This window comes from Daphnia carinata, chromosome 2 (assembly GCF_022539665.2).
Source record: "Daphnia carinata strain CSIRO-1 chromosome 2, CSIRO_AGI_Dcar_HiC_V3, whole genome shotgun sequence".
Classification (NCBI taxonomy): domain Eukaryota; kingdom Metazoa; phylum Arthropoda; class Branchiopoda; order Diplostraca; family Daphniidae; genus Daphnia; species Daphnia carinata.
Window position 1 is genome coordinate 6486785 of NC_081332.1, and position 11636 is coordinate 6498420.

At 38.9% G+C, this 11636-nt stretch overlaps 2 protein-coding genes across 2 annotated transcripts; one reads left to right on the top strand and one right to left on the bottom strand.

The window, feature by feature from the left end:
- Positions 1-7042: 7042 nt before the first annotated feature.
- LOC130686548 (immunoglobulin-binding protein 1-like) lies at positions 7043-8335 on the top strand. The gene is made up of 3 exons (XM_057509665.1): positions 7043-7169; positions 7238-7956; positions 8023-8335. The coding sequence occupies exons 1-3, from the start codon at positions 7056-7058 to the stop codon at positions 8237-8239; spliced, it is 1050 nt and encodes a 349-aa protein (XP_057365648.1). The 5' UTR covers positions 7043-7055; the 3' UTR covers positions 8240-8335.
- LOC130686541 (disks large-associated protein 5-like) lies at positions 8316-11449 on the bottom strand. Its single transcript, XM_059497624.1, has 8 exons — positions 10790-11449; positions 9888-10657; positions 9614-9822; positions 9228-9556; positions 8957-9160; positions 8857-8893; positions 8606-8790; positions 8316-8528 (listed from the first exon to the last, which is right to left on the bottom strand). The coding sequence occupies exons 1-8, from the start codon at positions 11286-11288 to the stop codon at positions 8419-8421; spliced, it is 2343 nt and encodes a 780-aa protein (XP_059353607.1). The 5' UTR covers positions 11289-11449; the 3' UTR covers positions 8316-8418.
- Between the last annotated feature and the right edge of the window lie 187 nt (positions 11450-11636).

Sequence of the window (11636 nt, forward strand, 5' to 3'; positions counted from 1 at the left end):
TCGTTCTTGATCCCCTAGAGCTTTTCTTATAGCCCTGTGGATTTGACTGCTCCTTCTGCCGCTGCGCGCTATTCTTTATATCATCAGAGTTACAACGGGGCTCTCTTTCTCTACTCCCTACTCTCTCTCTCTCTCTTTTCTCTGTTATTCATGGCCTTAGCACGCGACAGAGAACGGAAAGCGGGATCTAGTGGGATTTAGGACCAGACATTCGCCGACCATCTTTTCCTACTCTCCCCCTCATCGTCTTTCACATGCACATACACACACACACACACATATATATATATATATATAATGCTGTATGTACAGTACCAGTTCTGTGTTTGTGTCGAGGGGCGTTTTTTTGTTTTTCTTTTATTTTTCATTTTTTCATTTCACTGCCCTTATAGTACCTACACACACTCCACTATTTCCAAGTTAAAGTGTGCTGTAGATCTCTTCTTTTTTTGTTTTGTTTTTGTTTTTTCAGTTATCAAACAGTATAGGGATATGAACGTTGAGGCGTGTCGTACTTCTAAATTCGGCTAAAGAACACACTAACCTCTTGTTCTCAACTATACAATTGAGGACCAGACCAAAACCAGTAGTTCGCTTTCCCGTATACTTTACTCGTTAGCGAAAGCTAGGCCAAAATCAATACCAACATATATACTGTATATACAGTATATATAGATCCAAAAAATATGCTGCAGCAGAATGCAGCCAAATGTCACAATGGGCCATACCATGCACAGCCTTGTTTTTTTTTCATCGTTTTTATTACTAATTTGGTTGGGAGGGAGGTTATAGGAGCAGGGAGGTTTATGGGCAATTTGATGAAACCGAAAAGTATATACAGAGCATCTAGCCAACAAGGTTGCGGATTTATGGGTAGTTGTACGTTCCTTTTGCATCAGGACCAAATGGGCAGCCATTTTAAATAGTAAAATGAACATATCGAAGAATTTCTTCATCAAATTATTTGTGTTTCCTATAGACTTCTCATCATTATTAGAGGGAGGGGGAATTAAAAATAATTTTCTTATTTTTTATTTTTGGCTTCCTCACCGTTAATCCTTTGCTTGTAGTACAGGCTAAGCAATATTTTAAATATAGCTATGTAGCTTACAGGCGATAAGGATGTGCTTCTAAAGGATTTAACAGAGACACGTAAAACGCGCAATAAAAAAAGGAGGCATTAATTTGCTTGTAGAAAATGAAAAAAAAGTGAGAGGAAAACTGAAATCGTTAACACAAATAGAGCTTTTGCAGCCAAAAATCAGTCATTGTTTTTACCGTCGTAATATATTGTGAAGTTAAGACTTGAATATAGCCATCACTTCCAAATGAGAATAAGCTGTAACGGAGAAGCGGGGGCACTTAGCAAGAGCCCGATATAATGTAGTCAGTTAAAGGATTTACGCGGTTATGAAAAATGGGTAGACTATATAGAGCACGAAAACGGTTTACTATTATTTCGTCATCTGTTTTCTGCGTCATTTACTCGTCTTCATCATTTCGCTTACGGTGACTTAAAGCATTTTGCTGGATTACATAGCTGTTCATCAGACCAAAAATTAAACTAGGCCTATACGTTACACTGCCGTTTGCCAAATTTCTTTCGAGGACTTGGAGTGCTATAGCCTCTATCACGAAAAGACCATTGACTACGACTATATGTAGCAATCGCGCATTAATATTGGGCTTCCGTGATTAGACAAATAACGTAAGCTTTGTTTCATAACATCTTGCGTCCACGTTGCACGAAGTGGCTGCTAATCTATTCTACATCATCAAAGCGAATTAGTAGCAAAGTAGAAGCTTCTTTACATATGACTAGGTCTAGTTTAATAGCCCGAGAAATTAGTATTAAACCACTAGTGGACGTAAAAACCAAAAATTGTGAAACCTCCATGTGCTCTAGAGTGCACATTCAGTTTAACAATGAGTAAGGTGATTCCTGTGGTACAAACGTCACCTAGTATGGCTATTCACTATGGTCCATATCAGAAAATTATTTACTTTTAAAAAAGCTTCGCACTTTAGTGATAACGATGTCTTATAGGCTACTGAATTTTGATTGGAATTATACAGATTGTGTCGGGAATATTTTTCCCCTTCAAGTTTCGATTCTTCGGACGAGTAAAAGAATTAGATTCCGCTGGGCTGGATGACGGCGTTGCGTCAACAGTCTTGCGAGAATAAAAAACGTGCTGAAGCGCAATGAAAGGCCAATTTCGTTCATCGGTCGGTCGGAGGAAAACTGGCAGATACAGCAAGTGCATTCTGCAGCCTCCGTGATAAATGAAAGTCTTGATTGAATGACACTTTATATATCCGCAGTCTCCTGAGGATATATGAGGGCTGATAGTAAAGCTTTTTTTTTCTCGTCTTTTCTTTTGGATTGAGTAGCGGAAAAAATATAGGATGACACTGATAGAAGAAAAATCATTTTACGAGGCTCACTTGGAGGCGCAGGCTGGCCCGTTCCCAGCATCACTGTGCATACAACCCATCGCGGAAGGCCTTACAAAGCGAGGGGTGCGGGGTCCGCCTTTGACATGTCATTATGCAATGTTGTCTGTGTCTCAACTGTCAGCAACTGTCGGGGTTAATCAGCTGTGCAGGTGAAATATAACAGATTACATTTGAATGATTTAGCGTGCCTGGATATCTTTTTTTTTTCGTTTGCGGAGGTTGTTTGAGGCCGTCAGCTATATAGCCTATAGCTGCTGTGACTGCGCCTTATCAGTCAGTGAGAAAGAATGGCGGATGATGGGCGGAGGGTAAAATGGGGCGAGAGAGAGAGGCAAGGGCGGCGGGAGAGACGTGAAGTGTACTGCGCGCGTAGCCGAGCGGAAAATGGCCGACACTTGCTCCGTTCCCAAAGCGCTGTATACAGTAGCAGCAAGGGAGGAAAGAAAACAAGGGGGGAATTGAGAAAAGGGAGGAGGTATCGTAGTGCCATATCTTTTTTGAAATTATTATTATTTCGTCTTTTCGGATCATTTGTATTCGTTATTTTTTTTTTCTCTCAAAATTTTCGTCATTTATCAATGTCGACTAATTGAGTTCTATTCACAACGAATGTGATTGACGTTATAGATTTGAAGCTGTTTTACAACATTAAGCCTAATAATAAAAAATAAAAACGCGGAAAAAGACATCGCCGTATATGCAGGTATTATCTTACTAAATGTGGTCTATCCTTTTTTTTTAAATCCATTTTATATGAGATTAGAAGATAAGACACCTCTTTAGTAGCAAGCGAACCTTACAAATTTAGACATGGTTAAAATAAGGGGTTTGTAAAACGATAAGAGTTTCTTAGGGACTACGTGTGAAACATTGTTTAACTACCTAAGAAATTCTCGGATAAGTGGCAAAATTCTAGGGCAAGGCCGCTCTTTAAAAGTAACAAAGAAAAAGTAAGGAGGGAGCGGAGAGCGCAGGAGATATGTAAAGCAAAATCCTATCTAAACACCTTCGGTCACAAAATGCTGAGTACCGTGCTGAGTGCTATGGTGTGGGTGGCTGGTTTGTATTGTAAATGCCTGTCTCTGGGCTATCGAGCACGCGCCACTGTGAAAACAAATCTCGTTACTTTAGATTTGTAATCCTTTGGTTTTCAATCCAATTTTCAAGAACACTGAAATCTATAACAAAAGACCCATTATTTCCACGGCATTCGTCAATGTATAACAAGTTTTTTTTTTTTAGTACAAGCATCGTGCAAAACTATAAAAACACTTCAGAAAGTTCCATCAGAGCACAACCGTTTTAACTCGCCTTCCCACGACAGCAGTGCTGCTGCATTTATCGATCAATATGGCGCTATAAGGGGGATGGCGTGCGAGTATAATTTACAATCGAGGTAAAACGGTACGACAGGATCATCTAAAATCGGAGAAAACCGCGGGAAGTGTTGTTCGCATTTTATTTGAACAACCAGCAGTATTTGGTTTCTGTGTGCAATCCACAGGCTGTAATACGGTAGATAAACAGAGCCATAAAATTGTGTGCAGAGTTCGGGTCGGCGGCGGCAAGATCTTCTGTACCCATTTTACAAGCGTTTCATTATCCGTTGGTTAATCTCTGTAAGTAACAATCATAGTTACGAACCAAATGGCATACAAGATGCACAACAAATGATATTTCAATGCAGTCTACTTCAACTGAGTTGTATTTCAACACTCGTACAATCCGTCGAGGCTTTAATGCTCACCAATCTGTGGCAGCATATGATAACAAAGACGTGCTAGATATAATCGTCAACAGCTTGAAGCAGTCCTCTAACATTGTTCTTATTTTTGTGCATAGAGTTTTTTTTTGAAATGTTTGAACGAAAGTTTCAAGAACAACCACTGTGGGCGTTTTTTTATAACTGTTTCCTCGTTCTGGATAATAATTTACAGAGTAGATATGCAAGAATTACCACAGATTCCTTAGCGGATCGTGTCTGAGCCTGTTTTAAGTGCATTGTCACGTAAGCTCCTTTCACGACATGTCATTTCATCGTAAGACTAGAACTATAGACCACATCGTAGGTTTCATCCTCAAGTTCTTCTCGGATCATCAGATCTCGTCCGCTTTGCTGCAAATCCCGTAATTTGTAGCGAACGTGTCGAAAGGATTTTGAGGTCCATTTGAAATAATCTGCTTAAGCTAAAGGCTCAATATTGTCATGAAATATTGTTTTTACGCATCACCGTCAATGCAATATTGATGGCGTTCATCAAACAACAATTTCTTCAACGCGTCAGTTGCATAAGAAAACCATGCGCTTGTTTGCTACTTTTAGTACTGCATAGATTTTAGGCTAAACCCCAGAAAATCCACCAAACAACTGTCGATCAACGCAAGTGTATTTGTTACACTAAGGAAGACTTGAAGGGCTTCTTTGTTTTTTTTGTGCAATAGTATAGCACAACATCTAGAGAAAGCAAAGACGCTTGTCGGAACAGAAAAGTTAAGAGACGAACAAAACGTTATCAATCGTTAGACCGTTGCAGAAATCTTATTCTCATGCAGATCATCTTTCACTATAGGCCTAGTATGTAGAACCCCTCGTTCATAAGACTATCGACGTTTGGTTTAAGTTTCAGTATAGCCCTCGCGTGATATGTGTATATATACTCTGTATTCTGCTATATGTTTCAACCTAAGCCACCCCACCCTTTGCAGCCATCGCTCTTAATCCTGGGCAGGATCAACTTGGCTTTGCGCCGGGTCTGTGTTTTTCCTCGTTAAAATCTGCTTCAGCAGCCGCAGAATGGACCACCTGGACACTTTGGAAAGCACATCAATCTCCCAGTTCCGAATTGTCTTCCGCCGTTGTCTCTCCTCTTTTTTCTTCTTTTTCGTTGTTCGCGTGCACATATTATGTGCTGCCCGTTCAATGAATACAAGATAGAATGGCACTTCTAAACTCATAATGTTATAAGCATCAAGCTAAAGGGAAAAGATCAACGGTTCATATTTTGAAAATGCGACGCGCATGGGTTTATGCGAACCATTGTCGATGTTGTACAACAGACGTTCGATTTAATTTATGATTTTCTAGATTATATGGCGTATTTGTAGGCGGATCTGACTGCAACACGATGTCCGACAAGAATCATAATGTATTGGATCTCGAGAATAGATGCAACAATGCAGCAAAAAGCGGATGACACTGCCACATCCTTTTGTGTAGTCACACCCTCTGACACGCCTACTTCAACACAATTCCCAACAAAAGAAAAGAAAACGCTGCTGGGGATGCTATGAAGTGCCCTTTATACAAACATTTTTTGAATAAAAACAAAGTCCTGTTTTGGTGTTGTAAGTGAACAGTAGCAACAAATCAGGAAGAGCTATTTTTAGAGAAAATGTAAAAAGATGATCCGGATCCTTTTTTTTTTTTTTTTGCTTTGCCGAAATGATATAACACACCAGGCAGAAGTTATGGGGAACGAGTATTTTTTTTCTTTCTCTTTTGTATGGCTGAAATGGACCAGATGTGGAGTTAGAAAGATCGATTAGCATTTCAAATTGCATGGAACCGTTTAGGATCGTTTTAAAGGGGAGGGGATTCCATCAATTACTTAACTCGGTTATTTTGAAGTCAACTTGACAGACTGCTCACGCTTTAAAAAAACAAACCACACGTCAGGGAATACCCAACAACATGTACCGAAACCGCCATCCTCAACGTCCGATTATTAAACGATTTTTTCTTCCAGCTATGCAACCCATATGGTGTTTTTTTTTCCTAACACGATTCAAATGGAAATTGCTGGAAATTTGAGGATAATTTAAATTTCCCTATCTAGACTGTTAATTTGGAATTAAAGATACAATTTGTCATGTGCGTTAAAATACGACACAATATGAATATTTATGGTATTGGACTTTGAGTCTCAGGAGGCAAAATCGGTAATGGAAACTCCACTATCGCTACGGAACACTTTCAAAGCAATTAGGCCTACCTATAAGTCATTCCTCTTGATCTCCTCTTTCTCCACTTGAACTAGTTTCTTATTACATTATAAATAAGACCGAAAAACAGTGTGGCATCAGGCATTTAATTTTTCAGAGCTATCTGAACTATTAAACTTGAAGGAAGTTTTCACAATTTGCATGTATAATTGATATCCATAAAATCCTAAATACATAAATTTTTTTCTGTTAACACGTTCTACATTAGTAAAAATACAAATTACGTTCTGGTAAAAAACTGTTTGACAGTTACTGATAATATGATTGTTTTGTAAGCGTTATGTAGTTAGCATAATGGGTTTGTAATACATGAGACAGAACCTTAAGAGTCTTTTTTCATACAAAAGATATAGAAGCTGTAACAATTTCATATGATGGAAGTTAACAGTATCATTATTGGTGTAATTTCTGACGGTATCGGTGCGATAGGAGCAGATGCTGAACTATGTTGCAAGTGTGTCCAATGGAATCACTAATCAATGAATAAGGAAAAACAACTTAAACGCCATCTATCAGACGCTGGCAAAACAAGAAAATAAGTTTCGCAACACCACACTACGTTGCGCTATGTCATAATAACAACAAATTCAGAAATGGCAGATTTGGACGAGGGATCTGAAACAGTTTCAGCGTTATTTGACAAAGGGTTAAAAATATATTATGGATTATGTGATACCATGGATCCGTCGAACAGCCTTGAATACCAGGTTTGTAAATGACATTTTATTTTGATATTTTTTCATTTCTTAAATGCCATGATTTAAATCTGTGGCAGGCAAAGGTTAAAATGTGCATTCACATATTGGAGGATGCAACACGACTTGTTAGCGCCCTAGGACTCTTCAGTAGCAATGAAAATGTCGACGAAGTTGCAACGAATGATATAAAGTTTTTCCTGTTGCCGGTGCTTTTGGGAGACCTGAGCCTCAAACTCAACTCTGATGATCGTTTGAATATTCTTAATGTTGCTGAAGTTTATTTTCAAGACTTTCTACAGAGGTGCAAGGAATATTCTGTTGGTGGGGTAGATATCCCAGACAGAGATCAGCTTGTAAAATTTGAAGAGCCACCAAGGCATCCTGGCCCAATGGGGTTTGAAGAAATGGCTCGACAAAGAGAAGAGAAGATCAGGAAATTCAGGGAAGCAAAAGACTTGGAATCAAAACTAGTGGAATTGAAAAGAGCTCTTGAAAATCCTAGTTCTGATGAATCCACAACACGGGATTACTACATTCTCCTGATGAAAAAATTCATTTTCTCAACAATTGAAGAACTGAAATCTATATCTCAGGAAAAGCCTATTGTTGAGCACTTGAATAAAATCAGAAAAGAAGGTCCTGATGCCAAGAAACTACCTCCATATGTTAGTAAGCCCCTAAAACCCATCATCATTACGAGGGATGCCATGCAAAAGGCAGTTTATGGATTAGGGTATCCTAGCATTCCTGCAATGACAGTGGAAGAGCTTGTTGATCAGCGAATGAAGGAAGGATGGTATGTAGATAATAACGATTTAAACTATTTGGAGCATCTATGTAAAACGTATTTAAATGAAACTAGGTATGGAAAGTTAGCTGGATCATCTGGTAATGCGCGCTCCCTGCTAGATGAAGCGAAAAACACAGAAATGGCTGCTTTACAGGCAGAGAAAGAAGAATTAGAGAAAGAGAGGAAGACAGAGCAGGATGAAGAAGAACAGCTTACTCATGCTCGCCAATTTGACGACTGGAAAGATGACCATCGGAGAGGCTACGGAAATCGGCACAATATGGGTTGAATCTCATTTCCGCGGAACAAAGAAATACAATTTTGCTTGTGTTCAGCATTTATATTGTTGGAGTAAGATATAATATGACACGCTCTATAACTGAAATACTCCATATTTTATAAGGGAAAATTATGGAAAATGAAACGTAAAAACGAAACGTAAGCCGTGTTTACAGCGAAAGATACAATTTAAGTTGAAGCATGTTCCGATGGCATTGTTGGGAATCTACTAACGTCGTTATTATTCTCTTCCTTACTTGATGAAAGGTGGTCAGCATTTTCAGATGACTTTTCTGTGTCTTAGGTATTTAAAAGAGGAGAAAAAAAGGATTCTTAAGTACTGCAAGAACAGAAAAAGTATTATTTCAAAACTTACTTTCCTTCTGTAATTTAGTATATTGGGAATAGGATGACTTTAATGAATACGGTGACATTGTCTCATTTTGCCCAAATCTCGCTGGCGACTGACTTACGCGGCCACTGCGAGTTTTAATTTGTTTAACAGTTGGAGAAAATAATTTGGGACTATCGCGAAATCGGCTGGATATTGGCATTTTCCACCTGCGAAAACAATAAAGATCTCGTCAGCTTTTAAAAACTTGTGATAGCAACAACGTTATTCTTTACCGCTCCACTGACGAACATGGTTGATCTAGCACAGATTCTATTTTGAAGAAGTACAAGATAAACCAACTTTTGTGAATTAAAAATACTCAAAAGGAATTACCGGTCGAGCGACTACGTTGCCGAGGACTATCCGTTTCATGTGGAGATGAAAAAAATCCACCGTCAATTTCCGACTTATGCTTCTTCCTGTTCATTCGAAGCACTTTGACGGCTTTCGGAGTTTCTATTTTGTCGTTATTTGTGGTAGAATTTTCTGGAAGTAGAACTGAAGAGTTTGGAAAGCCGGATTCATCTACCTTGCAATCTATTTCAATAAATGTAAAAGTTACCACGTCCACATACTTGCCTCATGAAAAAAAACGGGGCCATACCAGCAGTGTGGCTGCGCAACCGAGATATGTTTGGTTGATGTGGCGATGAAAAAAATCCGACATGCGTAGCTGATTTATGCTTTTTTCTCTCTCGTAGTAAATATTTGTGACATACGGTCTCCGATTCGTCGTTATTCGGAGTACAGCCTTCTACTTTGGTTGATAAAAGGACTTGCTGGCAGCTGTAAGGTTGTTGCATAGTGTCGCCTTCCCCCTTACTTTGTTTTAAATGTGAAAAATCATTTGCTTCAACGTTCAGACGAGAAAGAACAACCACCGGCGATGGCTGATGATCCAGGAAAGCGACTGGATTGTCTACAATAGATGTTCTGCAAAACAAACGTTAAGTTTTTAAAGCTACGTAAAAACCAAATAAAGCGCCTTACATTGATTCTACTTGTTTTTTTCTTAGCAACGCTATATGGGATCGAATTCCAGAAGACTTCATTTCATGTTCACTAGCATCTTTTTTCTTTTGAGTTCTACTTTTAGGGTTTCTTTTTTTCCGTCCAAGAGATTCAATGTTTTCCTGGCACTTCCAACCGGCTTTACGTCGATAATCTAGTTGCGTAAATTTATTTTCTACATCCGTAACCTGAAATGCACAACGTGTAAGTACGTCTTCCGCAGACGTGGAATATTATTATTTTAAAGCGATACCTGAAGGGAAATCATCTCCCAAAAACCTTCCAAGTCAGTTCGTGTGATTGTCTTTTCGGCAGTGTTCTTCTCAAATTGAAGTATCAAAGTGGAATACTGATGAAATCTTTCACGCTGCAGCTGCTGTGTCTGTCCTATGACCGTGAGAATGGATCCAACGTCATCTTGTGGTATATCATCTTCTTCTTTAAGTGCGCCACTCCACAAATTACACAATCCATCCAGGTGTGCTTTCTTTTGATCCATTTGGGCTCTTAACTGCAAAGCTATTTCTACCTTCTCGGGTGCTTTGCAGACTTCAGGCAGTGTTACAGACCCTATTTTGTTTGTCGGGTCGTTCTTGTTGTCGTGATCATTCATAACTGGATGAACTTCCGCTGTAACAGTGAATTGCTCTTGTTGTTCTTCCACTGTGATATTGCAGTTAACAGCATTTTTTTTAATAGGATATTTTACTGCAACTTGATCTTTATTACTATGACGGATGCTCTGATAGTCACATGGTTTTGATTCTGGATCGACATCCTCTTCTTCGCTCTCCAGGTAGGTGACGTCTTCACGGAAAAACGCGGCTTGCGGAGCTGACGACTCTTGAGATGACAACAAACTATTAAACGGCTTCTGCACAGAAGTTCTTCGATCGACTGTGATCCAAGGATTTGGTTTGGAAACAGAAGGGAAATTCTGTTTAAAAGGATTGGCAGAATTTGCATTTTGCTGATCAGTTTCCTGTGCCAATATTACAGAGGATTGTTCAGGTATTTTTATTCCTAATAAACAACAAAAAAGTAATTAATTAATTAAATTAAAAGAAAACAGTAAATAAAAAAATTCATTCCACCAGAAGAAATTTACTTGAACCATGGAGTAAATGTGTCAATAAGCCACATGATCTACTCTACCTGCTGGAGGAACAAATCTTTTACACTGAGGGCATGCATCTTTTTCTGAAGGTGTCTTGGTAACAGCTGCTGCTGAATTGATTTTGCTTGAAACTTGTTTTGATGTTGACCATGTTGATGGCTTAATAGGTTGCTTTGTTGATATGATTTTCTTGGGTGGATTCTTCACTTGTGGAACTGCTTGGAGGAGATGACTGTCATTGTGTCGAATTCTTCCAGGAACTATGAAAGGTGGTTTCTTCAACGACCTCTTGGGTAAACTATTTGACTCTTGTGTTTGAACGCATGGCTTCTGAATTTCCTTTGGGGCTGCCTTTGAATGTGAAACAGATTTTGAATGAAAATACAGTTTTAATTTATTTGCCAAAGAAAAACATGACGCGAAATTCTTTTCTTGACGTTCCTTCCACCTTGCGAGGCCGACAGCCTTGCGTTCTTCACCACGTTTTGGAGTACATCGAAAGAAGTGATCAATACGAGCTTTTCTAGTTTCTGCCATGTCTTTAGACGTATCAGGTATAAAGGAAACCTTTGCTTTGCACCAGAAAGTGTGCAACAAGAATGTCTACAAGACAAAGGTTAGAAAAGAATCTGCGTCACTAGTTAAATATCAGATAACTGTGTGGAACACTGAAAACGCGAAACTATATTTTGAACTGCAACCAGTCAGGGTGCATTCAATTTCATCAAATGTGCCACCGGTGTTGCCGACTTTTCATGTTCGCTCATCAAACTTGTCTTGTTCTTGTTGTCTATTACTTATTCAGGTTTTGCGAAAGAAATTAAATATTCCCAAATTTTTTGCGTTTTACTATACATTTTGCGTTCGCATGACAACACCTCCAAA

What these genes read in the sequence shown, in the direction of transcription:
- LOC130686548 (XM_057509665.1), top strand. Translation starts at nt 7,056, where the DNA reads ATGGCAGATTTGGACGAGGGATCTGAAACAGTTTCAGCGTTATTTGAC. An exon ending in CGAACAGCCTTGAATACCAG is followed by an intron (nt 7,170 to 7,237) that starts GTTTGTAAATGA and finishes AATCTGTGGCAG; the next exon opens with GCAAAGGTTAAAATGTGCAT. An exon ending in CAGCGAATGAAGGAAGGATG is followed by an intron (nt 7,957 to 8,022) that starts GTATGTAGATAA and finishes AAATGAAACTAG; the next exon opens with GTATGGAAAGTTAGCTGGAT.
- LOC130686541 (XM_059497624.1), bottom strand. Translation starts at nt 11,288, where the DNA reads ATGGCAGAAACTAGAAAAGCTCGTATTGATCACTTCTTTCGATGTACT. An exon ending in CCATGTTCGTCAGTGGAGCG is followed by an intron (nt 8,791 to 8,856) that starts GTAAAGAATAAC and finishes TTGTTTTCGCAG; the next exon opens with GTGGAAAATGCCAATATCCA. An exon ending in TACTAAATTACAGAAGGAAA is followed by an intron (nt 8,529 to 8,605) that starts GTAAGTTTTGAA and finishes TAAATACCTAAG; the next exon opens with ACACAGAAAAGTCATCTGAA.